This window comes from Dendrobates tinctorius, unplaced genomic scaffold, assembly GCF_039654945.1.
Source record: "Dendrobates tinctorius isolate UK_male_01 unplaced genomic scaffold, ASM3965494v1 ptg000030l, whole genome shotgun sequence".
Lineage (NCBI taxonomy): Eukaryota > Metazoa > Chordata > Amphibia > Anura > Dendrobatidae > Dendrobates > Dendrobates tinctorius.
Genome location: NW_027361698.1, coordinates 4,104,505 through 4,129,941, shown reverse-complemented (window position 1 = coordinate 4,129,941; position 25,437 = coordinate 4,104,505). Strand labels below are relative to the sequence as shown.

Sequence of the window (25,437 nt, the reverse complement as noted above, 5' to 3'; positions counted from 1 at the left end):
TTTAGCTCTGTGTTAATCTATACTTTCTTTTTTGTTTTCAGAATAACAGACATTTACTATAGCATGCAATGTACAAGGTTAGCATGAATTTACTTTTACTCTTCTAACACCATAAACTTTCAGAGAGAGCATAGGGCAATATTGAGGAACTATTTATCTGTATTCTAGACATACTGTTATGTTGAATGTTTGTTAATGGGTTAACGTTTTTCCCAATTTTTCCAGATTTGATAATATACAATTATTTGTTAATAGAAATGAAACTGAAATTCTCTCCACCCGCCTTACCTACTGTTTTTAGATTTGAATTATATTGTCTTTATTTTGGCAAACTATAAAATAGAATAATTACTATTTGTATAGCAATAATTACTAAGTTTACGGCAGGCAAATCATTTTGGCAAGCCTCCTGCTATATGTTTTTCATATGTATTATACAAGAGCAATCTTTGAAAAGTAAGGGTTCAAGGACTGAGAATGTACATGTTCATGATGCTGTTTCTTTACCCATCTTCTGTCCCCGATTCTGGGTCAGTAGCGTCTGGCTTTTGGTCATCTTTTTTGTAGTCACTCTTATTATTCCATGTAGTATAGAAAGCATTTGACATTTTTTTGGCTAGACCTTTACAGGTCTTTTTTTTTTTTTTTTTTTTTTTTTTAGAAATCATTGCTTGTGAAAAAGTAGACAGAGTCTACAGGATAGGGAAGTATGATTGACTGGAGAGCTGATCTTTTGTCAGGCCTCAGAGTGCCATTAAATTTTTTTACGGTGCATAAGTCCTTGACATCTTAGGTGGCCAGTACAATTTTTTTCTTGAAATCAGTTGTATATATCTTTTTTTAATTTAGTAAATTATTTGCTTTGAACCTTCCTAAGTTTAAAGGGGAATCTTGATTCTGAAAATGGTCAAAGGGGCAATGAACATACAGTGAATTTGATATTTATTTCTTCTCAGCACAGTTTCATGTAATCCATGGCCTTTTAGTAGACATATCAATTGGGTAAAGTTTGATTGTAGTGTTAATTAATGGGAGTGACAGACAGGAGGTAGAAGGTCCATGAAAAAAATCTCATGATTTAATTTTTTTCATTTAGCTACAGTTTAGAGAACCTCTGGAGGATTTCTTGGCTGATCAATATTTTTATGGCTGAGTGGAATAAATAAAAACAGAAGAAGTGATTGCTCCAGTGCCAATGGTGCCTGCTCCTTACTCCCCTTCGACACAAAAAGAGTAGCAGCTCAGACAGTCATTGGTTGTAGATGTCACCCTGTGATTGGTTGAGTAGCATTTTCTGCGTGTTAAGAGGAATCAGGAAACAGACGAGTGGGGGAATGTTTTTTTACTCTTAATAAATAGAAAATCAGCCAGACAACCTCTATAATTCAGTCACCTGCATGAGGCCTTACCGTCATCAGAGCTTGAGGTTTAGGTTTTGAGGTTTTCCTTAGATAAAGGTGTGAGATAACTCAAACCCATTTTAATCTATAAGTTAAAACAATGGAAATTCATAAATTATTTTAGTGATTTAATTGAAAACTCTTTACTGTAGTTTTAAAATTGGAGGCAATTTACAAAAAAGATCCATATTTAAGTAGTTGATTTATATTAAACTTGCCTGAAGTGATCTAGAAATGATTGATATTGAAGCAGAAATGTTATTTACCGCATAATAACCTATTCTTTTCTCTTCTATTTTTTGCAGAGAACACCGGTCCCCAGCGCTGAAGCATTCCGATGGTTCTTTTAAACAGATGTATATCATATTTTCAAGGCACTCTGAAGTGATTGACAAGCACTGGTCTTGTTATGGGAACTGCTAAGTCCGTGACTGAAGACTATGCTGAGATACTATTTTCATTTGTGTACAGGGGTTTCCTCAAAAAAATATGAATAATGTTAAAAAAAAAAGCAAAAATAATAATAATAAAAAAATAAAAAAAAACGTCACCAGAGCCTGGCTGGTTTACTTACATTTAGTACACAGGTTCTTTCTTTAATGTACTTTAGCTATAATTAACAGTGATATTGTTGTCTACTTTAAAGTGGCTACAAAAGGAAAGATTTGGGTAAACCCCTGCTGTAATATGATGTATCTTTGAGAAATTAACATATCTATACTTCATTTCCAAATATGTGTTTCAGTACTGTAAACTGTACAGATAGCAGCTTGTATTTTGTGCGTTTAGACACAAGGAGACAATCATGTCTGAGCATCTATATGAAGATTAACAGTTTGTAAGCAGCAGTGTGGTTCTGCAACTTAAATCTGGAGCAATAAATTCTAGCTTTAAACATTATTTCGCCAGCTGGATAGTCACAGCAGCAACAGCACTGTCTTTTTTTTATTTCTTTTATTGTATTCTTTTTCACAATTTCTTTCTTTCTTTCTTACTTTGCCATACATTTTGTACATTCCCAGGAAATAAACCTGCAATTCCAAAATCTAAAAAAAAAAATGTGATCCACACATTGACTACTGTCAAATCAGTCAACTGTATGGAAAGTGTCTTCGCGGCGATATTTTCTTGTTCCTCAGCCCATACTCCCTTTTATGTATCAAAGGAGGAATCCATGCAAACATTCTGACCTCTATGTGGGTGAGCAATTGTGTTATTAAGAGGATTTGCCCCAGAAGCACTTACCACATATGACCCAATTTTCACTGCTTTGTAGACCAGAGTAAAAGCAGCATATGGTATTGTAGTTTGTCCGATCGGACCAGTCTTTTGAATTATTTGTTCAGGGAAACAGAAGTGTCCTGTGACCATGTAACTGAGTACATGCCTTCTGGTTAAGTTTTTCTATAGTAACTGTAAACACTGTAAAATATAAATGCATTCTCACTGTATTGACAAGAGTAAAACATGCATATAGATAAATATATATATATATTTCTGTATATATAGGTAATGTCCTATACAGCCAGGCAACTCCAGACTTGAAGACTTTTCTGAAGGAATTAAATATAAAACCTTATTCGTTGCAGGGGTAGATTGAGTGGTCAGACATATGGGCAGCCCCAATTCCAAAGTTGGTTCTCAGGACCTTGTTCAGCAGTACACATAGGACAAGTCCCTCGATAGCTTCTAGGTTGAGCTGTTAGACCGGGATCACATTGCATTCTTGAGATGGGCGACACGAAAGTATGACCAATGAAGCTTTTGTGCCGACCTCTAGACAACGGACACAGCCAGAACGGAGGCCAGACTGAACGCGCTGTTCGGTCATAGTGAACGAGCCTGTTAGGGTTTCCATCTCAATGCCGTTTTCCATGGCTTTAGATGGAAGCCCCGATGAAGCCACTAACATATGACTCAAATGCAATGTGAACCAAGCTAATCTGTTACTGAGTATTTCATATTAGATGACATCATAAATCCAAGCTCCAGGTCTCAATCTGCCCCTGATCTAATGCATAGCACTGTTTTATCTCTCACATAATACCAAATAAAAGCTTCTAGACATAGCTTGTACTGAAAAGCCCCATTGATACCTACCATGGGATGCCTTGTCAGTTTTCTCACTCCAAATCTGGAATTGCCTAAACCATATTCTTTTATTTTATACCATGATGATACTTGTGACATCTTCATACATGTGTAGAAATTTATGGTCCTTTTTTTCTGTTAGACCTACTGAACAGCACCAGTCTAAAAGCCCCTCCAGCAGATAAATATTTTTACCTAATGTTTTAGCTATGTATGTATCTTATAAGTGAGTCTTGAATGTTTTAATTTTGTGGGTTTTTTGTAAATGTTTTAAAATTACATTGAGTAGATCTAAAATGCTTAGGTAGCTTTACACATGATAAATGATTTCATCTGATTAGCCACCTTTACCAATCTAAATAGGACTTTTTTTTACGTCACTGTTAATCCAATACAAGATACTGTCTAGAAGTATCAGTCAGCTAATAGTGATCAGACACAAGTAAAGACTTTGTTGCACTTTTACTAGTACTTTTTCTTAGCCTTCTAAAAGTTGTAATTGCTATCTCCGAGATGTAAAATAATTCAGTTCAAGCTACATTAGGTGTACAATTTCTACAGTTCTTCTTACCAATGTACTCGCTGTCTGATACCCTAATGTTGCATGTTTTTTGTGTGATTTTTTTGTTTTAAAGAACTGGTTGATCTGTATATTGTAATTGTGTTGCTTATATGTCCAATCCAATTAAAGCTATACATTACAGAGAATAAGAAAAGAAGGTTTACTGCAGTGCTAATCCTGTAATTCTTGTACAATTTATATAAAAAAAAATCACCTTATAAACCTGGAATATATGTTTTCTTAGAATATATTTTAGTGTTTTTTTTTTAATTTGTAATTTAAAATGTGGTGTTTTTTTGTATCTTTTTTTAATGGTAAGTTAACTACAAAGTAAAATTTTACTGTTATGGAGCGCTAATAGGTTATACCATAGCACAGCTTCTATCAGCTATGTACAGTATATTCCTCTGGGAGAAATAGCTACACAAGGTTCTGTTACATAGCAGTAGCTGTTCTAATCATCCACACTGCAAAAAACAAATTACTGGTAAAAGGGCGGTAAGTTCACAGTGCAGAGCATAGAACTTAGCGTGTTTCATGTTTGTCCAGCATTACCAGACAAAGCCCATGAGCAATAATGGCACTTTTTCTAGGAAAAAAAAAAGCATATTCTTGTTTTCTTCTCTTATACAACCTCTTTAAGATCTTATGCACACTGGTGGACAATGGTTCCCAGTTGTATGGTACCCATAGACTCCTATAGAGCCCTACTGTACCTTTGAAAACCCTGACTTCCTATGGAGGCATACTTCACTGGATGTTATATTCTAATGGAGCACATTTCCATTATACAGCACTATATGGAGTATTGTATTAAGGCACACAGTTCCTACAGCCTATGTGTGCCTAGGGTACAGTACATGTGACTCTGAAAGGGTAGAAAGTGGGCAGCAGAAAAAGTTTTTATATCAGCAGATGCTAAAAGTTGTTGTTCATTATTTTTCCATTGATGATCTATCCATAGGAGAGGTCATCAATGTCTGATGGTCGTGGTCCGACACCTGACACCCCCGCCGATCAGCTGTTATCGGTGTTGGCAGTGATGGACGCAGGCCGGAAATACTCACTTGCTGAGCTGCTCTGTCTACTTGTACTGGCTGGGTCAAGGTACTACACATCCGCCTCCTATTCAAAACAATAGTAGGCAGATCTGTAGTACCCTGCAGCAGCCATTACAAGTAGACAGAGCAGCTTGGCAAGTGAGTACTACCAGACAGCGTCCACGGCCCACACTGATAACAGCTGATCGGCAGGGGTTCTAGGTGTAAGACGCCAGCCAGTCAGACATTGATGACCTATCTAAAAGATAGGGCATCAATGTAAACGTAGTGGACAACCTCTTTAAAAGGGAATCTGTCAGCAGGATTTAAAGCCCCAACCTATATGTGCATGTAACTCTTTCAAAGACAAGTCGAGCAATACTTTTACATTGCCAGTCTGTTCCTCTGTTACTGAGAAATTAGTGTGTGAATTGATATGTAAATGAAGCTGCAAGGCTATGATAGAAATGAAGCCTATGTCACTCCAGCTCTACTCCCCGACTAGCACTGCCTATTACTACTTTAGTAGCAGCCTGTATGCTGTGTGACTTCAGGCAAAGGAGCAGTCAGTCAAGCAAGGAGGATGAAGGAGCCACACTTGGCAGGGAGTAAAGCTGGAGTGCCTTCAGATCTATCATAGTCCTTCAGCCTCATTTGTAGATTGATTCAAACTCTGATTTCTTAGTAACGGAGCAACAGACTGGACATGTAAAGTTATTATTGGATTTGTCTTTAACCCTTTTCCGACATCGGGCATAATAGTATGCCGATGTTGGACTCCCCCTATTTATTGCAGGCTCCAGCACTGAGCCCGCACCTTTCCGAGCACATGTCAGCTGATATATACAGCTGACATGTGCTCGCAACAGCCGCGAGTGGAATCGCAATCCACCCGTGGCTGTTAACTAGTTAAATGCTGCTGTCAATTTCTGACAGCAGAATTTAACTCATGCTTCTGGCAAGCGCACCGGAAATCCCACCCAGACTGGACATGTAAAGGTACTGTTGGATTTGTCTTTAACCCTTTTCCGACATCGGGCATAATAGTATGCCGATGTTGGACTCCCCCTATTTAGTGCAAGCTCCAGCACTGAGCCCGCACCTTTCCGAGCATGTCAGCTGATATATACAGCTGACATGTGCCCGCAACAGCCATGAGTGGAATCGCGAACCACCCGTGGCTGTTAACTAGTTAAATGCTGCTGTCAATTTCTGACAGCAGAATTTAACTCATGCTTCTGGCAAGCGCACCGGAAATCCCACCCAGACTGGACATGTAAAGGTACTGTTGGATTTGTCTTTAACCCTTTTCCGACATCGGGCATAATAGTATGCCGATGTTGGACTCCCCCTATTTAGTGCAAGCTCCAGCACTGAGCCCGCACCTTTCCGAGCATGTCAGCTGATATATACAGCTGACATGTGCCCGCAACAGCCATGAGTGGAATCGCGAACCACCCGTGGCTGTTAACTAGTTAAATGCTGCTGTCAATTTCTGACAGCGGAATTTAACTCATGCTTCCGGCAAGCGCGCCGGAAATCCCACCCATCGGTGACCCCGTCACATGATCACGGGTCACTGATGGGTTGGCATGACAACCAAAGGCCTCCAGAATACCTCTATGGTTGTCATAGTCAGATTGCTATGAGCACCGCTCTGGGATTACACTTTGTTTTGCAATTTCATCGCACTTAGAATTTTTTTCCCATTTTCCAGTACACGATATGTTAAAACCAATGGTGTCGTTCAAAAGTACAACTCATACTACAAACCCTCACATGGCCATTTTGACCAAAAAATAAAAATGTTATGGTTCTGGGAAGAAGGGAAGCAAAAAATGTAAAGGGAAAAGTGGAAAATGGCTCTAGGGTTAAGGGGTTAATAGAAGTATATGTGCATATAAATAGTTTGCGTGTTATATCCTGGTGTCAGATTCCCTTTAATAGTATCTGCTAGCTGACAAACTCATGTACAAGAAAGGTTTGTTTTTTTTGTTCCGTGTTTTTTTTTATTTACTGTATCCACATTGTTCCCAGAAGTTTTCTGCTGTGAAGTCCCCCATACACAATAGATATCTGTTGACTCCACTGACACGGCTTTCTCATCGAGAAACCTTTCAGCAATCTGAAATCAGTCATGCCAAATCCTTATCTCTCCCAACATCATCCGTGAGGACAAAGTCGGGAGACCCCTATACACATCAGCCAAGCTCTGTGATATAATTGGGGTTAGCCAATGGTAATCTAACCTGTATGGGAGCCTTTAGCGTCATGCTCTGAACACTGAAACAGTAACTGACCGCAGAAACATGGGCATTTTGATAATATATTGTTATAAACTTTTATCCTCCCCCATGTTATGAGCCAACATTTCTTACCAAATGGATGTTCACTTTCATTTTCTGTTATGGTGTGTTCTTGTTTTTATTTAGGGTATAGACAGTACTAAAATACTATTTTCAACATGCACAAAAATGTGTAAAATCTTAATTTTGAATTGTGAATTAGAAAACAATAAGGAAGCGTATTTGTGATTGAGAATCTTGGCATGTAACTCTTACAATTAATTCAAAAGAAGAACAATATTTATATTGGTTACATCTGTAATCGGGTAATGAGGAAAGAAATGTGTTAAATGAACGTACCATTTAGGGTCGAATATCTTCAGCGAAATAACAGTAGTAGGTCTTTGATCATGGCTAGATGCATAGTGATTTCTAACAGTTGGTTCTATGTAGCAACTAAATGTTCCAGATTTTGTTTGTCATTAAATTTGGCAGTCTCACACTGAGATCTACTATGTTCCTAGCAAATAAAAGACAGCTCCTACTGGATGGTAGAATGATCACACTATAGGAAAAATGGGAACAGCATTTATTTTTCGTTTAATTTATGGCCCACTGATATGTACTCCTATCACAGTGTTCTCCTATTTCTGAACTGTGCTGTAATCTATGACATTTTCTAACAGATATATGTGTAAGGTGTATGTATGCTTGTGCAGTTATGGAAAAAGCAGTTTTGGAAAACAGTGTATTTATGAGAAAAAAAAAACACCTATGGGGCATGTAAAAAACTGTAAAAAATACACATTAATTTGCCCGGTAAAGTTGTTTTCGTGACATTTCTGTGTTGTTAAATAAAGGACTTTAGTATTCAACATATCGGCATTTTATCTATAAAAATTAGTTTCTATCAATGTGGTTTTTCACATTTACAATGTACACACGTTTCAATACATTTACATAATATACTGAGCTCTTGCTCAAGCTTAGTTTTTCCATATGTAAGGATTCCTACTGTGCATAAAAAGTTTGTTTCCAAAATGTTGTTATTATAGTCTAATTTACAAACTTTAAAAAAGTTTACCGGTCTAAAATGAAAAGTCTGCAGTCTTTTTATGTAATACAATAATGTGGATTCCAGCTCACCATTGATGTTAGCCCCATCCACTCAGAGCTCGGACAACGGCTCTGCAGCAGCCCAAATAAGCTATAAGCGAAGAAATCGCCCAGCTTCATGAATAGATTCTACCTTATTTAAAGACATCTATACACAGGACATGAAAAGTCAAGATGACAGGTCAATTTTCGATAGTGTAACGCTCACATCAACACGTTTCAGGTGAACACTCACCTTTTATCATGCATTGATGAGAGTCTTACACTAACATGAATTGATCTGTCATCATGACTTTTTATGATGTCCTATGTAGGGATTTCATTTAAACCAGGGGTGGGGAACCTCAGGCCCAAGGGCCATTTACGGCCCTCGATGACTTTTTATCAACCCCCCGACCAGATTCTAAGGGACCGGATTCTTGGGCAAGGAGCTGTATTTTGATTGCCACAAGCTCATTAATTTCTTCTTGCTCTGTTAACACACACGCAGTGTTCACTACTGAACATTGAAGGGCATGCAATGAAAGATTAAGTCATGAAACCAGTGCCAGAGTCAGGATGTACTTTGTGGGCGGAGTTTGTATGGCCCCCAAAGGATGGTATAAATATCCAAATGGCCCTTGGCAGAAAAAAGATTCCCCACCCCTGATTTAAATGAATCTAATCATGAAGCTGGGCAATTTCTTCGCTGATCAGTCACTCCGTGACAGCAGACTTTGGAATCCCACAAGCGCACACACCATGCGCTGCAACAATTTGATGATTTCTGAGCCAGGAACTCCTGTAAGTCATGTCTGAGGACATCCACTAAGGAAATAATACAAAGCTCTGTGATTACAATGGGGTCACCTGCGTTGTGTCCATAAAGTAGCTGCTAGCTATAGGAGTGAGCCAATGTCAAGAGTAGTAAAACTAGCCTGGTGAGTATCTGGAGTGACAGAAGCAGGAGACAAATTTGTAGAAAGGAATAATGGGGTCAGACTAGCCAGGGTCAAAGTCAGGAGAGATTAAAGAGAAAAACAGATCTTAGCCAGGTCAGGACCAAGAAATAAGCAGATGAACAACACCTGATATATACAAGGAAAGTGAAACAGTATCTGGCAAATGCCATCAGACTGATGGGAGTTTAAATTAGGTGTGGTACTGCTCCATATGTCTCAGCAGAGAGATGATTTCACTGCTGCGTTGGAGAGCATACACACACAAAAACTGTCTGTGTGCCACACCAATATTCTCAGCTTAGCAGCTCCTACATCATCCAAGATTGGAAGTAATACTGCCTCCTCCAGCGCCGCTTGTTGGGTGAATATGGCGACACATGGAACCTGGGGCAGACATTGCTGAATCTGATCCAGGTAAGGATACAACAGGACTGTTGTTTTTTTAGTGTTCTGGATCTGTTTTTCATCTATTTTTGTCCTTGTCCAAGTCGGTTTTTACCATCATATGCCAAAACAAAACTCCTACCTATAAGACAGTAGAAAAGCAACATCACTCAAGTGACATTCAAATAACATACTCAAGAGATCCATTTTTTGACAAACCCATTCACCTGGCTGGGTGACTTAGACCTGCAAATTGGATAAAGAATGAATGTCTCACTTGATAATCTTCAAGTGATGGTTACATATCTGATGCTCCAGTCACATAGAAAATCAGCATGATTTGTACCAAATCAAAAATCCTTTTCTTGGGGAAAAAGAATGAAATGTCACTATCTTGTCATGTTCTTAAAATGATATGTAAGTCATTACCTACAGTGGATGATTGCCAATTTGTTTTTTTTGTTTTTTTCAGTTATTGTTGCTAGGCTGCTTTTTAGCTTAGCTCCATTAGAACAGATCTATGACCAGTGATTTCAGTTTTCCTGCATTGGCTACAGGTATAAAAAAACCTACAAAAGATGAAATGAGAAAAACCCTGCTGTAATTAAATAAATAAAAAGCAAAAGTGCATTTAAATAATTCAGAGTTCTTAGTAATACTGTATTTGATCAAATATAGCATAAAAACCGTCCCCCCGTCGACAAGGTGACTCTGATCGGGGCGGACCTACATTGTCTAATATTAAAAACTTCATCATGTGTCAAAGTTGACGTCAGTGTGTGATTAAGGGCAGACAAAAGGACCAGGTCCCAACCAGTGGACACCAGTCAAGGGAAGTCTTTAAATACAATTTCCAGTTCAGGAGAGGGAGGCTACAGGTAGTCTGAAACACACCTCGGTCTCATATTTGCTCAGATGGCTTCTCTCTTACTCAGACGCTCAGCAGGATGCCAGTGCATGAAGAGCAGATTTCTATTACAGCAAGAAAAGAATGGTTATAAAGTGAGGACAAATAAACCATGAGTGAGGAAAAAATAAATATGAAATAATTTCCATGCCACATATACAGAGGCAAACGAACCTTAGTAAGGGATAGAGGGGAGGGTTTATTTAATGTTTTTGCAGCTTTATTGCAAATGGTGCAAGGTAAAAAAGCACTAGTGAAGCACTTGTAATTACATATACTAAGCTATGAAGACTTCTGTGTGGGTTTTCATTACCCACATTTGAAAGTAAAGTGCTTATGAGAGAACCTTAATCTTCAGAATCCTATAATTATACATGTGCCTTTTCCCAAGGAGCTTATTCACTTTCACTTCAGACTCTTTTAATGAATTTGTCAACATTGCTTCCTTCTGCAGGAAGTACCAGGCAGACTCTGAGGAAATGGCATTGTTGGTTGCCTATGTGATAGTCATAAAAAATGAATTCCGAAGTGCTGGTGAACTATACTGATGCAGCAAAGGAGAAAGTGATGGTTTATGTGCGCAAATGCAAGCATGAATGCTACATTTAGCGTAATTTATGTAATATGTATGGGCCTATACTTTTTAATATTGTAACATAAATCCATACAGTTTTCTAAAGCATTTTTAAAAAAAAAACAAGCCGGACTAATATCGTCTTTAATTAAGGTCACTGGCTGGATCTTTAATGTATATTTTCTCTGAAATTTCATAAAACGTATGTTCCTCCATGATCAAAGACTGCAAAAAGAGTGTGTAGTCTGATCCTGATTTACTTTGCTCCACCCATCTTTTCTTCATTCCATCCTACAAAGAGAGTAAATATATGAGACCGGCGATGATTAGCTGTTATTAATGGAAGAAGCTGCCTATGAACACGATATCCTTGTTTTGTTCTCTGAAGTTACAACATACCCTTCAAACTAAAGCTCATAATTAACACTAACAATATAGTACTAACAATCATACCACCGTAAATACAGAGGTGGTGTACCCAGGCTGACCAAGAAAAAGCAGGTGTGTGACTAAGAACCTACAATATGAGGATCCCAGAGGCTCAAAACCTCACAGGGTCAGATGAAAATGAATTATATGTATTCAATAAGCAAGGCATAATGAAGACACGTAAAGTGTAAGGTGCAAATGTATCTAAATCATAATATATGCCTTTAAACAACTGAGTTCCCATGATGAAAAAGACCCAAATGAGTGGAATCCACAAAGAAAATAGAGGCACATTAATGCATTGGAGAACGGAAGGACCTCATATGTAACATTAAGCCAGAATGTGAATGGCAGTCAGGCGGTCTCGGCTGATATTCTGGCAGGCAGGTGCTGGCGGGCATGGCTGATATACAGGTAAATGCAGGTGGGCGTGGGTGATATATTGGCAGGCAGGTGCTGGCGGGCATGGCTGATATACAGGCAGAAGCATGACCCAGTTTGCACTGGACGAGCAGGAATAGCTTCAGGAGGAACAGATGCGGACAGGCAGGGAACATCAGACGCGGACAGGCAGGGAACCGCAGGTGCGGACAGGTAGAAAACCGCAGATGAGGACAGGCAGGAAACCACATATGAGTACATGCAAGCAACTGCAGATGCGGACAGGCAGAAATACACAGATGTGGAAAGGCAGGGAACTGCAGATGCGGACAAGCAGGAAACCGCAGGTGTGGACAAGCAGGGAAACGCAGGTGCGGGCAGACAAGGAACCGCAGGTGCGGGCAGGCAGTGAACCGCAGGTGCAGACAGGCAGTGAACAGCAGATGCAGACAGGCAGGGAACCGCAGGTGCGGACATGTAGAAAACCACAGATGCGGACAAGCAGGGAAACACAGAAGTGGAGAGGCAGGGAACCACAGATGATAGAATCGTAGAGTTGGAAGGGACCTCGTGGGCCATCTGGTCCAACCCCCTGCTCAAAGCAGGATTCGCTAAATCATCCCAGACAGATGTCTGTCCAGCCTGTTTGAAGACTTCCATTGAAGGAGAACTCACCACTTCTCATGGCAGCCTGTTCCACTCATTGATCACTCTGTCAAAAAGTTTTTTCTAATATCTAATCTGTGTCTCCTCCCATTCAGTTTCATCCCATTGCTTCCAGTCTTTCCTTGTGCAAATGAGAATAAAGATGATCCTTCTACAATGTGACAGGCCTTGAGATATTTGTAGACAGCTATTAAGTCTCCTCTCAGACTTCTCTTTTGCAAGCTAAACATTCCCAAATCATGCAACCTTTCCTCATAAGACAGGGTTTGCAAACCGGTCACCATTCTGGTTGCTCTTTTCTGAACTTGCTCCAGTTTGTTGATTTCTTTATTAAAATGTCACGCCCAAAACTGGACACAGTGTTCCAGATGAGGTCTGACCAAAGAGGAGTAGAGGGAAATAATGACTTCACGTGATCTAGACTGTATGCTTCTGTTAATACATCCTAGAACTGCATTTGCCTTTTTTGTTGCTGCATCACACTGTTGAATCATATTCAGTCTGTGATCTATTAGTATACCCAAGTCTTTTTTACATGTGCTGTTGCTTAGCCCTATTTCTCCCATTCTTTATATGCTTTTTTCATTTTTGTTGCCCAGATGTAGTACTTTGCATTTTTCCCTGTTAAAAACCATTCTGTTAGTTGCTGCCCACTGCTCCAGTTTATTTATATCTTTTTGAATCCTCTATCTCTCTTCTCTAGTATTAGCTATCCCTCCTAGCTTTGTGTCATCAGCAAATTTAATCAGTTTACCCTCAATTCCTTCATCTAAATCGTTGATAAAGATGTTGAACAATACAGGGCCCAGGACAGAGCCCTGTGGTACCCCACTTGAGACATTCTTCCAACTGGATGTGCAGCCATTTACAATCACACTTTGGGTCCAATCACTAAGCCAGTTATGAATTCAACTAACAGTTGCCTTGTCCATTCCATACCTAGTCATTTTTTCTATAAGGATTGTGTGAGATACTTTGTCAAATGCTTTGCTGAAGTCAAGATATACTATATCTACAGCACTTCCCTGATCCACCCAATCCATGACTCCATCATAGAAGGAAATTAAGTTAGTCTGGCATGACTTATTAGTTACAAACCCATGCTGACTCTGTTTAATCATTTCATTCTTATCCAGGTACTGACATACATGTTGTTTAATAATTTGTTCAAAGATCTTTCCTGGTATAGAAGTCAGACTCACCGGCCTATAGTTCCCTGGGTCCACCTTCTTCCCTTTTTTGAAGATAGGAACAACATTTGCTCTTCTCCAGTCTTCTGGGACTTCTTCTGTTCTGCAAAAATTTTCAAAGATTATGGAGAGGGGTTCAAAAATTTCTTCTGCTACCTCCTTCAGTACTCTGGGGTGTAATTCATCTGGACCTGGAGACTTGAATTCATTTAGGTTAGCTAAGTGTGTCCTCACTATCTCTCTGTTTATAGATATCCTGGATTCTTCTATTCCCTTAATAGGACAGTGAAGAACAGTTGATGTTACATTTCCTTTCTGAGAGAAAACAGATGCAAAATAGGATTTTGAAAGTTCGGCCTAATCAACATCCTGTCTTACCATTTCATCATTTTCATCCTGTAAAAATCCTATAGCATCTTTGACTTTTCTTTTACTTTTGACATATCTCCAAAAATCCTTTATTATTGCTTTTAATGTCTCTTGCAAGACTCAATTCATTGTCAGCTTTAGATAATCTGATTTGTGCCCTGCAAGTTCTGCAGACAGCATTGTATTATTCTTTAGATATGCCTCCCTCTTTCCATTTTATAAACATTTCATTCTTCCTTTTTAGCAGGTGCTTAAGTTCTGTGTTCATCCATCCTGGTTTCCTTAAATGCTTCCTATTCCTCCCTCTTTTCGGATTTATTAACAATTATGCTTTGAGAATTTCATTTTTCAGGATTTCCCATCCTTCCTGGACATTTTTGTCTTTAAGGATATCCAGCCATTGGATCCCTCCAATTCTCTTTCTGAATCCCTTAAAATCTGCCTTTCTGAAATCTAACCATGTCGTTTGAGTCTTCACAGGTCTTCCTCCTCTAGTTATCCAAAATTCTAAAATAGCATGGTCGGTACCTCCTAGGGTCCCAGCCACTTTTACCTCCTCAACCATTTCCTCCCTGTTCATAAGGATTAGATCCAAGGAAGCAGATCCCCTTGTTTTCTCTCCTACCTTTTGGAAGATAAAGTTGTCAGCAAGAGAGGATAAGAATTTCCTTGACCTGTTAGTTTTGCCTGAGAGAGATTCCCAACAAATGTCTGGATAGTTGAAATCTCCCATGACAACTATGTCATATTTTTTGGAGAACTTTGCCATTTGATGCATAAAGAGTTCATCCATATCTTCAGCTTGCACAGGCGGCCTGTAGTAAATGCCTGCAATGGTGTCCTTTCCATTGTTCTGTCCTTGTATTCTTACCCAAACAGTTTCCACAGAACTCCCAGTCTCTGAAGCTTCGATCTCTGTGCAGATATACGCGTGTCTAACACAATGCGACACCTCCTCGTTTATCAAGTCTGTTTCTTGCAAATAAGTTATATCCTCCTAGCCTTGTATTCCAATCATGTGTATCGTCCAACCAAGTTTCAGTGATTCCAATGACATCATATTTCTTTTCCTGTGTTAGTAATTCCAGTTCTCCTTGTTTGTTGCCCATGCTTTGTGCATTAGTATAGAAACATTTTAGTTTGTGATTGGTTTCTCTTTCTCCAATATTTGTATTATTTAGATTCTTTTGTCTTTGTTCTTCCTTTCCACTTCTAATAGCAGAGTTCCCAAGACCATTTGCCAGGTGTATGGCTTTTTCTGGCCTTTTGCTCCCCTTCCCACATTGTTCTAGTTTAAAGCTCTCCTGATGAGTGTAGCAAGGCGACTTCCAAATACATGTTTTCCAGTCTTCGTAAGGTGCACCCAATCTCTAGCAAGTAGTCCATCGTATAGGTAATTCACTCCATGATCCAGAAATCCAAATCCTTGCTGACGGCACCATCGACGTAGCCAGTTGTTCACCTGCAGAATCTTATTCCACCTCCTTGTTCCATGGCCATCCACTGGGAGGATGGAAGAGAAGACCACCTGCAATCCCAGTTCTTTCACTTTCTTACCTAAGTTTTCAAAGTCACTGCAGATGGTTTCCAGGTCGTTTCTTGCTGTGTCATTTGTCCCCACATGTATTAGCAGGAATGGGTGAAATCTGTACATGAGTACAGGCAGGAAACCACAGATGTGGACATGCAAGCAACTGCTGATGCAGACAGGCAGAAACAAGCAGGGAACCGCAGGTTTGGGCAGGCAAGGAGCTACAGGTGCGGGCAGGCAGTGAACCGCAGATGCGGACAGGCAGGGAACCACAGATACTCACAGGGCAGACAAGAGTAGGGTCATAGAGACCAGACAGGGTCAGTTACATAAAGAGCAAACACAAGGACAGGTACAGGAAGGACAGGCAGGACCAGGTTCACACAGGGTACTTGTAATGAAGTAGCAAGTATACACAGAGATCACTAATGTTGCAGAGTAGCAACAAAATAGTGATAGGTACTAATTCAGACACTGCAGGTTTTAGTGATAGGTACTGGTTCAGATACTGGAGGTTTATCTATAGGTACTGGTTCAGACACTGCAGGTTAAGAGATAGGTACTGGTCCTGACACAGGAGGTTTAGAGATAGGTACTGGTAAAGACACAGCAGGGTAATGAAAAGATCCAGATATGGGATAGGTCCTAATTCAGACTAGATCAGACTCAGGTACAGGTTCAGAGTACAGGCCTGGGCATACAGTCCCAGGGAAACAGGTTCACACCTGGGCATACAGACCCAGGGAAAGCAGGTTCAGAGACAGAAAAGAACAGGACCTGGCAACTTAGTAGTTGCAACAACACAAAAGGAGAATGATTCCCAGGCACCTCCCAACAGGAGGCAGTATGGTAAGTACTAAGTGCTTCCCAGCAATTAGCTGAGGACACATTAGGATTGCACGCTCTGTCTCTTTAAGAACCAGTAAGTTCCTGCCCATTCACCCTAAGCATGCTGTCAGGAAACATGCACAGTAAGCAGACAACAATGAGATTACAATTGTTAGGAACGGCGGAACACACTAAATAAAAATAATAATAAAGTGCGTTCGTCGCTCGGGGTCCACCGTGCAGTAGGTGATATAACTGCTGCTAAGTGGTGGCAGGAGCAATATGGCAGAAAAGCGCCCAGGGTTAAACTTCATCCCAGGTGCGCAGAGCAATCTCAGTTAATTCACAGAGATGCCAAATAAGTGAAAACACAAAAGACTGAGCCTGTTAAGGTCACAGTACTCAGTAAAAACGCACACACGGTATCAGGTCACAGGAGTAGCCCCAGACGGCGGCACTACGTCCGTCTAGACCTACTGTGTGCAGAGCATCGCAACTGCGGACGCAAAGGGGCTGCTACTGCAGCGCGGTGTGGACACTGCCGCTAAACGACAAGGCTAAGGTGCAAGCGCAATGTTGGACGCTAGCAGCTGTAGATGTTGCAGCAGAGGAGCGTTGGCGCTGATTCTAACTCAGTCCCTAACCACATACGTAATATCAGAGGGAAGGGGTTTTATAATGAGTCATTCACCAGAATCATACATCCGTCCTCATACACACAGCAGCAAGTAAGTCTAAACTAGCGCATGGCGGAACAGCCATGCGCGCCTTTTATAGCAACTGGGACCTTCCGCAAGCCTCCAGATCTCTGAGATGGACCAATGAGATCGGGAGCGGGACCTGAGCACATGACTCCCGATCTCCAATAGGAGATCATCCCATGAGCATACTCAGTAGGAGGATAGAAGGACTTAGCCTCAGGAGAGATTTTCTGCAAGGCAATCTCCTCTGCAATCTCCTCTGCAGTAAATAAAGAGCAGGAGACTGCAGAATGTGAGGGTCTGGATCCCTGCGGAGTAAATGCAGAAATCCAAAGCCTAACATTACCCCCCCCTCCTACGGCCCCCTCCTCCCTGAGCCTTCTGATCCATCAACTTGTGCCCATCAGAGAGATAGGCCTCAGACTCGTCCAAAGGCATGTCTAATGTCCCGGTAGGTGACAGGGAAGCCCGGGACAAATGGAAGGCATCAGGGGCGGCAAGATCTCCAGGTTTGAGAAGGGACCCGTGGGAGTTAATGGGAGCGGAAGTTAAAGTGGAACGCCACCGAGTGTCGGCAGGCGTCTCCCCCCTTCGCTTAAGGAGGCTATTCCGAGCACAAAAGGAGCAGGCCCGAATATATTTTTTAACATCCTGAGCTCTGTGCGGCCACCAGTAAGACCCAGCCAGGAGTTTTGTGGTCTGCATATAGCCACAGTGACCACCCTTCCTGGACGCATGTGCCCACGCAAGAACCTTCGGCCGAAGGCGGGGAGGAACAAGGGTCTTGCCCGGCGGCACAGAGTTTGGCCATTGCAGGGCACTGTTGTAATGAGAAACAGCGTGTTGACAAATATAACCGCAACTGGAGTCTTGTGCCGGACGTGCCGGAAGAACGGTGCGAGACACCTTCATGGGCTCTGGGGGTGGAACCTATGGCTCGGGTAGTTCCAGAGGCTCAAAAAAATTGGGAGCCGAGGTAACCTTTCGTTTGGATTGAGCATGCTCCATACCGCACTCCGAAAAACGGAGGTCAATGCGGGTGGAAATGGCAATCAGCTCTTCCAAACTTGCAGGAACCTCTCTGGTAGAGAGAGCATTTTTAACCCTCCGTCAGGCGCAATATAGATTCTCCTCAGTTCATGCGCAATGTGCCTGACAAGCACAGGTCAGAAAACCACCTATTGTAGCTACATATTTCAATTTCAGGACTATAGAAGTAGTCAGTGACCTTCATAGGAATGTATTAAAAGAGATTACACCAAATCAGATGCAAAAAAAAACATTTATTAACCATAAACTTATTAAAACTAAAAGTACCACTTTTCGGTAGTACCGCAAAATAGGCTCCAGTTATCTTTACTTAACTATTGCTTAAATATAAAATTATGGAAAAAAACTTAAAGGATATTGCACTTAGATGTTACTTAATTATTTTCTACTCATCTTCAGTGGTTTGAATTGCAGCAGAAGCAGCACAGGTACACTTAGAAAAGCAAGGCTGCAGACGAAAGTTGCATGGGAAAGGCAGATTGATTCTTTACATATTTTGCAGTCATATTTAGAAAGCCTTCTGAAACCAGATACAAATGAGCAGGTAGTACAACTGCGTCTTTTAGAAGGTGGTAGAGTCGGTGTTTGTTCTGGAACGTCCTTGGGACGATATCTCTTCAACCGGTGTTGCAGGGCAAGGGGCATTCCAACCGTCTTTGTACTTCTTAGGCTTAGCTCTCCACTCACCAGTTCATTAGCCAATTGTTTTAGGTACATTCTTCTGCGCATTTGTTTAAGTTCATTACCGAGGTAAATTACTTGTGAGTTGATGCCACCCACATTCAGCATTGTAAAGAAGATTACCATCGGCCAGCGTTTGGTATTTCGACTTACATTGAAATTGCCACACATTTGGTCAGCAGTGTCAACGCCGCTTTTGGTCAAATTATAAAAAGTTATGATTTCTGGTTTCCTTAGCTCCCCAGACTCTGGATCAATGGTGTAATCACTATGTAATGAAGAGACCAAAATCACATTTTTCCTCTCGCGTGGGATGTAAGAAACTAAAATCTTTCCATTACTGAACCCAAACATAGTGCTATACTGTTGTTTGCCTTTTGTATATAGAAAATCTGGCGGCAACTGCCTTTTGTTTTTTCTAACAGTTCCCACATATGACAGCTTTTTCGTTTTTAAAAAATCAATCAGATCAAAGTCAGTAAACCAGTTGTCAGCAGTGATATTTCGACCAGATCCAAACATTGGCTCAGCAATTCTCTTTACCACATCACTAGGCTTGTTGCTCACATTGAAAGGACCTGGTGGCTGTCTTCCACAATAAACTTCCATGTTCATAGTGTACATCATCCTTGCATCAACCATGGCAAAAATTTTAATTCCATATTTGTTTGGCTTTGATGGTATATATTGCCGAAAACCACATCTTCCACGGAAACCTGGAAGCATCTCATCAATAGTGAGGTTTTGCCCCGGGCAATAGCTTTTTTGACAATTCATAATAAATTGTTGAAATATGTCCCGAATTGGTGCAAGCCGGTCATAACCTTTTCGTTCTGTCCGGGTACTTCGATCATCGAAACGGAGGCAACGGATCAGGACTTTGAATCGTTTCAGATTCATCACAAGGCTGAATTTTTCGATGCCATCACCGTCTGTCCCCCACAGCTCCTCCAAACTTTGCCTATTTGCTCTGAAAGCACCAGCTAGGTATAACAAGCCAATAAATGCCTTGAGTTCAATCACATCAGTGTTTTTGATGTCCCTCTCTCTGGAGAATTGCTCTTTGATTGTGTCAATATACTGGTTAGTGAACCGAACAATAGTTTCCAACATGCTATCTGTAATTAGATTACTCCAACATTCCACTGCAGTTTTAGCTTTTCTAGCACTTCCAATAACTCCAGGAAGGTGTGTAATAATATTGTGGGATTCTCTGCGCTGTTTGTTCTTGGGTGCCTTTTTGTTCCACTTTGTATTTTTATCTTTTCCCAAATAATAAGCTAGATCTGTGTCTGTTTCCTCTGTATCAGTGTCATCACCATCCTGCTCTGTTCCAGAATCAGTGTTACATTCTGCTACCTCATCTTCAGATGAAATGTCACTAGATTCCTCTAAATCCTCAGTTACTGCTGGTTCTTCCTCATCATCTTCTAACAAAAAAATCTTCATTTCTTCTAAATGAAGGGGTTTAGATGAATCATACTGTTTTCTGGCCATTGCAGCAGAAAATCTGAAGCAAGAGAGAAAGAGTATGTGTTAGGGCGCAATGTGCCTTAGAAGCCACCCTCCTTTTGTCTAAGAAAACAGTACTTATGTACACTAACTTAGCATTAATCCTTCATAAAACAAGCTAAATACACAATCGTGATGAATAAAAAAAGAAAATACTAACCTTTCAATTTGTGTTGAAATCAGGCGCAATGTGCCTGAGAAGCCAAAGTGTTGATATCTGCTCACTAGAAGGTCTGCTGAGTCACTGTGATATCAGGTTTCACAGAGCCTGTAGAGTCAGGAGATAACTAGGAGGGGTGGGGTTTTCTGATAAGTGGGCAAGGAGAGAGAAGTGAAACTAATTACTGTGTGCCTGTCAGATCTATTGCGCCTGATGGAGGGCTAACATGCTCCGCCAAACCTCTCCAAAACACAGGGATGAGGGCTTTATCAGATCACTCCAGCTCGGAAGCCAGTGTCCGAAAACGGACGGCATACTGACTAACCGAGAGAGAACCCAGAGTCAAAGTAAGAAGCTGAAGAGAGGTGTCGTGCGTGACCCGTGGACCGAGGAAGACCTGCTTAAAAGCTGTTAGAAACTGAGCAGCAGTCCAAACCTATGGGTCACCATGCTCCCATAATGGCGTAGCCCACTCCAATGCCTTGCCCGACAGAAGGGAAACAATAAACCCCACCTTGGCCCGCTCTGTAGGGAATCGCGCAGCCAGTAGCTCCAGCTGAATAGAGCACTGGCTGATGAAACCCCTACAGGAGGCGCCATCACCAGAAAATTTATCGGGCAATGGGAGGCTGGTAACTGTCGGCGCGGGGGAGGACGTGGACATACGGGAAACCACGTCTGTGATTGCCTTTACAGCAGCTTCAGTGGATTGTACAGATAACAGAGCCCTATCAAGAGTGGCCAACTGGCTCTCAAGCTGCCGAATACACTGTAACAGTTGCTGCTGTTCTTCCATCACTAGCCAGACCCTGGCACTAGTACAATGTTAGGAACGGCGGAACGCACTAAATAAAAATAATAATAAAGTGCGTTCACCGCTCGGGGTCCACCGTGCAGTAGGTGATATAACCGCTGCTAAGTGGTGGCAGGAGCAATATGATGGAAATGCGCCCAGGCTTAAACTTCACCCAGGTGTGCAGAGCAATCTCAGTTAATTCACAGAGATGCCAAATAAGTACAAGCACAAAAGACAGCCTGTTGAGGTCACAGTACTCAGTAAAAACGCACACACTGTTGCAGCAGAGGAGCGCTGGCCTTGATTCTTACTCAGTCCCTAACCACATACGTAATATCAGAGGGAAGGGGTTTTATAATGAGTCATTCACCAGAATCATACATCCGTTCTCATACACACAGCAGCAAGTATGACTATACTAGCGCATGGCGGAACAGCCATGCACGCCTTTTATAGCAGCCGGGACCTTCCGCAAGCCTCCAGATCTCTGAGATGGACCAATGATATCTGGAGCAGGACCTGAGCACATGACTCCCGATCTCCAATGGGAGATGGTCCCATGAGCATGCTCAGTAGGAGGACAGACATAGTGACACACCAGCGATCCCGACAACGATATCAACGTGTCAGGATCGCTGGTAAGTTGCTATGTGATCGCTGGCGAGCTGTCAAACAGACAGCTTCACCAGCAATCAGAACAGTGACGCCGAGCGCGTGGCGTCGCTGTGTACATTAGTTACCAGCGAGCAGATGCAGGGAGCGTGCGTCCCTTAGATACCTGATGTGTACCTTAGTTACCAGCTCCCTGCATCAGCACGCTGGTAGCTAACGTACACATCGGGTATTTAAGGGACACACGTCCCTTAGATACCCGATGTGTACGTTAGTTACCAGCTGATCGCTGGTCTCCCACCTGTCACACGTAGCGATGCTTGCTGGCCAGCGGGAGACCAGCAACCAAAAAAATGTCCAGGGCTTCCCTACAGCGATCAGCGCTACCAGCAGGGGCCGATCTACCACACAGGCAGATCTCACCAGCGACATCGCTGGGGGCGGGGGTCGCTACTTACCTGTCACACTAGGCGATCCTGCGTCCTCCCGCTCGGCTCCACGCTCGTCGCTCGTCTCTCCACAGGATGCGCCGCAGGAAGCTGAGGGCGAGAAACGGTCCAGTACGTTCTCACGCGATCAGCAATAACAAGCAGGGGAGCGGGTCGTAGGTAAGTATCAGACACAGCGATATCGCTAGCAATATCGCTATAACGTCACAAGTTATAGCAATATTGCTAGAGATATCGCTTAGTGTGACTGGCCCTTTAGCCTCAGGAGAGATTTGCTGCAAGGCAATCTCCTCTGCAATCTCCTCTGCAGTAGATAAACAGCAGGAGACTGCAGAATGTGAGGGTCTGGATCCCTGAGGAGTAAATGCAGAAATCCGGCATCCCTGCATGGTGGGGGATGGAAAGCCATGAAGGGACTAGGCAGTGATGTTACAAAAGACAGCTTATGTGCCCCAAGTTTTCATGGTGAGATTTCACAGCCCAGTGTGTGGCTTTCCATTGAGTTGTGTTCATCTATTGTCAATACACAGGGCCAACAGCTAGATTATATGATATAGATATCCAGAGACCTGTTTTTTGGAAGTAGAGACACAGCAGAAAAATGAAAAGAACCAGATTTGAATACAAACAGGTTTAGGGATAGGTCCTAATACAAAAATAACTCTCTTATTACAACTTTTCTTAGCTTGGAATGACTTTCCACCAAACCACTGAAATATCCACGCAGAAGAAAAGTAGATTTGTCTACTTGTAATAAAATTAACATTTGCAATGGAAGTAAGTGATCTACAATTCACTAATTCACTCAGTCATAATTCACTTGATTCATCATTAGATTTTTTGTAAGGTGTCAGAACTTTTTACTTCTTATTTCCTGTCTGATATGTTATATGTACTGTAACTCTCAAAGCCTCTGAGGGTGCTGTGTTTTCACAAAACAGCCAATTATTCCTTGGTGCAAGCGACTTGGCATGTTTAAAAAATAAGATCATTGACTCTCACATAGGAGAAGAAATAATTTTCTAATTAAATTATCCACTGTCTGACATGTCAATAAGAATCTGAAGTATAAAGGTTGAAGAAAGAGTTGTACTTTTCCTTAAACAGTGGCACTCTTGTCAAAGGATTATGTCTGGTTCGTCAGGTTATTCCTAAGTTTATACTAGAAAACCATGAACAAGAGTGTCACAATTTTAAAAAGGGCAGACCGTTTTTGCAAATCCCAGACAACATCTTTAGGTGGAAGTTTTAGAATAATACATATTGCCACTAAACAGGAAAGACATGCAAAGAAACTACATTTCTACCAATGTGTTAGGAGTCGGATTCCTGCGTTTACTCAGCAGGGATCCAGATCCTCACATTCTGCACTCTCCTCCTATTTTGCCACTGCAGAGGAGATTGCAGAGGAGATTGCCTTGCAGCAAATCTCTCCTGAGGCTAAGTCCTTCTGTCCTCGTACTGGGCATGCTCATGGGACGATCTCCCATTGGAGATCGGGAGTCATGTGCTCAGGTCCCGCTCCAGTTCTCATTGGTCCATCTCAGAGATCTGGAAGCGTGCAGAAGGTCTCGGCTACTATAAAAGGCGCGCATGGCTGTTCCGCCATGCGCTAGTATAGTCATACTTGCTGCTGTGTGTATGTGGACGGATGCATGATTGTGGTGACTGACTCATTTGAAACCCCTTCCCTCTGATATTACGCATGTGAATAGGGACTGAGTTAGTTTCAGCGCCAGCACTCCTCTGCTTCAACTCGCACAGCTGCTAGCGTCCGACATTGCGCTTGCGCCTTGCCTTTGTCGTTTGGCGGCAGTGTCCTCGCCGCACTGCAGTAGCAGCCTCCTTTGCATTTGCAGTTGCAAACGCCGCGCACATGGTAGGTCTAGACGGACGTAGTGCCGCCGTCTTGGGCTACTCCTGTGACCGTATACCGTGTGTGCGTTTTTTACTGAGCTCTGTGACTACAGCAGGCTCAGTTATTTGTGTTTGTACTTTTGGCATCTCCATGAGTTTAACTGAGATTGCTCTGCACCCCTGGGTGGAGTTTAACCCCGTGTGCAATTCCGCCATATTGCTCCTGCCACCACCTAGCAGCGGTTATTTCACCTATTGGCGAACGCACTTTATTTATATTTTTATTTAGTGCGTTCCGCCGTTCCTAACACAATGACAAACAGTAATATTTAACTAAAACGGAGGTAGTGGTAAATAGATATACTGTGCAGCGTTGATTTCACAAACATGATCTTCTTGCAAAAGCAACCAGAAAACCTGAATGCCTCAATTAGGCCACTCAACAATTAGATAAGTGAAAGCAAGGCATAATGGATTCAAGTGCCATGGTCTAATGAAACATTGAACTCTACAGATAAATTTTTGTCCCAGAAAGTTATTGCAGTTACACATTTTGTTATACGCATACTTATCTCATTTATGTGTGTTGGAACAACACAAAAGAAAAACAGAGAAAAAAGGCAATTTGGACATAGTTTTACCCAAAGCCCCAAAAATGGGCTAGACAAAAGTGTTGGCACCTTTCCAAAAATGTGGGTAAACCACTTTGTTTCAAGCATGTGATGCTAGTTCAAACTCACCTGTGGCAAGTAACAGGTGTGGACAGTATTAAAATCACACCTGAAACCAGACTAAAACGGGAGATTGAGATGACTCAATCTTTGCATTGTGTGTCTGTGTGTGCCACACTAAGCATGGATAACAAAAAGAGGAGAAGAGAACGGTCTAATTACTTGAAAACCAAAATTGTCAAAAAATATCAAGA

At 41.7% G+C, this 25,437-nt stretch overlaps 1 protein-coding gene across 2 annotated transcripts in view; it reads left to right on the top strand.

The window, feature by feature from the left end:
• Window positions 1-8,255, top strand: part of CXXC4 (CXXC finger protein 4) — a 192,696-nt gene extending 184,441 nt beyond the window's left edge. The window contains exons 3-4 of one of the 2 annotated variants that reach the window (XM_073571808.1): window positions 42-77; window positions 1,706-8,255. In XM_073571808.1, the coding sequence (XP_073427909.1) occupies window positions 42-62 (21 nt within the window). In that variant the 3' untranslated portion in view covers window positions 63-77; window positions 1,706-8,255. The remainder of the gene's footprint in view (window positions 1-41; window positions 78-1,705) is intronic. The other variant, XM_073571807.1, reaches the window with a different exon arrangement.
• Window positions 8,256-25,437: the final 17,182 nt, after the last annotated feature.